At 49.0% G+C, this 2,569-nt stretch overlaps 1 protein-coding gene across 1 annotated transcript in view; it reads right to left on the reverse strand.

The window, feature by feature from the left end:
• Positions 1–2,569, reverse strand: part of Lctl (lactase like) — a 20,965-nt gene that overhangs the window by 14,907 nt on the left and 3,489 nt on the right. The window contains exons 5-6 of the mRNA XM_026778958.1: positions 1,734–1,862; positions 1,550–1,645 (exon numbers count right to left, since the gene is read on the reverse strand). Coding sequence (XP_026634759.1) covers positions 1,550–1,645; positions 1,734–1,862 — 225 coding nt within the window. The remainder of the gene's footprint in view (positions 1–1,549; positions 1,646–1,733; positions 1,863–2,569) is intronic.

Raw genomic sequence — 2,569 nt, forward strand, 5'->3', positions numbered from 1 at the left:
GGCAACCACATGGTGGCTCACAACCATCTGTAATGAGGTCTGGTGTCCTGTTCTGGCCTGCAGACATACACACAGACAGACTATTGTATACATAATAAATAAATAAATAAATAAATAAATAAATAAATAAATAAATAAATAAATAAGAAAAAGAAAAACAGTATGAAAGCTGAGCATTGCTGGCACATGCCTTTAATACCAGCACTTGGGAGTCAGAGGCAGGCAGATCTCTGTGAGTTCAAGGCCAACTTGGTCTATAAGAGCTAGTTCCAGGACAGCGAGGGAGGACTGTAACACAGAGAAACCCTGTCTCGAAAAACCAAAAAGAAAACAGAAAACAGGATGAACTCTGGAATTGTCTAGTGATGTCGAATGTCGCAGAGAGAGTATCAGAATCCTAACTGTTCATATCACTCTTTCATAGATTGCTCTGCCTGTCGACTGTTCCATTAAAGAACTCTTAGGTCAGGCTGGAGCAGTGACTCAGTAGTTAAGAGCTGACTGCTATTGCAAAGGACCCTAGTTCCCAGCACCCACACAGCAGCTCACAACCACCTGTAACTCTTCTCCTAGGAGATCCAGCTCCCTTTTCCTAGCCTACCAGAGCACTGCATTGCACACTCATGTATATTCAGGTGAAAACATTCATACTCATAAATCAAACATAAATTGTTAGCTGGGCGGTGGTGGCGTACATCTTTAATCCCAGCACTCAGGAGGCAGAGACAAGTAGATCTCTATGAGTTCAAGGCCAGTCTGGTCTACAGAGACAGTTCCAGGACAGCCAAGACTACACAGAAACAAAACAAAAAGTCAATTTTATAAAAAGTCAGAGCCATGAGAGTCATTTCCCTCACACGAACTTGGGTTAATGTGTCACAGTGGTCTATCTTTTCAGCTGGAGCAGCTTGTCCTCCCAGCCAGGTGTCCCAGGGAAAGGCTTTCATTGGGTTTGTAGCCCCAGCATCACTCCCTGTATTTTCACTCATGTCTTATAAGCAACCCACTGTCTCTGTCCTTCCTCAGCTTTCAGTGCATGCTAGGCACCTTCTCGGAACGTCTCCTTCCCATTTATGCTGCTAGCCAACTGGCTGTCCTGAAGACTTCACTCAAGCAGAGACAACCCTCCAGCCCACATACCTTCAACTGGAAAAGGTTGTAGCTGCCTCTCCGTTCCTTCCAAAACTCCAGGTCATGGCCAGTGCCCACTCTGATCTTCCTGCTGGTCCTTGCACCCTCTGGCTTTTCCTACTATTCTTGTGCTTTGGTCCTTATCTACTGTCACATACTCCTTCTTCCATCACCATTTTCACAAAGTTTATTCCTGCACACGACAAATTCCCCAGTGCCTACCTCTGTCTTCTTGGTAAGACCAACAGCAACCATTGTTGGACCTCTGCCATGGCAGGGTCACAGTGAGGTGACAGGACGTGCCCTCTACATACCCTCAGAGAAGGGCCCATGGCATATACTGCTGTTGCAGAGGACCAGTGTGACCCGAGGCAATGGCTCTACCTGGAGCCGTTTGTCCCGGAAGGATCTGGCTTACCTTGATGATATGGTGTGCAGCCACGTACAGACCAGTGCCCGGGAGCCTCAGGCCTGGGGCGTGGAGACCGGTCTCGTAGCCTTTTTCTACCATTGTCTGCAGAGACAGCATTGGGGATCCCAGGACCATGAGGGACAACAGGGGACATCCCTGTCTCCCCATCCGAAGAGGAGCCTCTACTTACCCGAGGATCACTGAATGTGAGCCAGTGTTTCACTCGGTCCCCAAAGACCTCAAAACATAGGTCAGCATAGTCCCTGAAGTATCGGGTCATGCTCACATTCTGCCATCCACCATATGTGACCTGGAGCATCTGCCAACAGAGAGAGAAACTGGCAGGCACCCTGGGAGACTCTGGAGTAGATTGGGGAGATGTGTGGGTAAAGCGTGGATGACTACAGTACAAGAATGGGAGCAAAGATGCAGGGTGGGGCACAGACCCTCTGTGGCAAGGGGGTGCATCCTTTAAGCCAGAAACTGGAGGGAGCAGAGGGAACTGGAAATGCCCGCTTAGGAAGAAGCTGAAAGATTGGATATTTAAGCTGTAAACTGGGCATAGGGACACATGCCTCTCCTAGCACTCAGGAGATAGAGGAAGGAGGATTAGATGTTCGGCTGCCTAGGTGGGTGCTGGGTGAGATATGATACCAAGGGAATGTCTAGAACGTCCCTTGCAACAGTAGAAGGTGTGGCGAGAGTTTTGAGGTCTTGCTGAATTAAGGGCACTCCCTGGAGCCTCATCTATTAACGTGAGGTTACCTCTGTGGCAGAAGCCACTACCTGTCCACTACCTGTGCACAAGGCTAGTCACCCATCTGTCCTGGTTACCTAATGCCTTCCTGGTTTGCTTGAAGAGATAGATGCTCATCGACAAGTTAGTGGAAGCTGCAAGCCTGCTGTGTCCTCTGCCCCAGCCCTTACTAATTTCCTAACCCAATTTCCAGTCGCCTTGCCTTAGATTTGGGGGTCTCAGGCCACTCCCCCAGTCTCCAATAGTGCTCTACAGCGTGCCCCTCCCAC

This window comes from Microtus ochrogaster, chromosome 5 (genome assembly GCF_000317375.1).
Source record: "Microtus ochrogaster isolate Prairie Vole_2 chromosome 5, MicOch1.0, whole genome shotgun sequence".
In the NCBI taxonomy this organism is placed as follows: Eukaryota; Metazoa; Chordata; class Mammalia; order Rodentia; family Cricetidae; genus Microtus; species Microtus ochrogaster.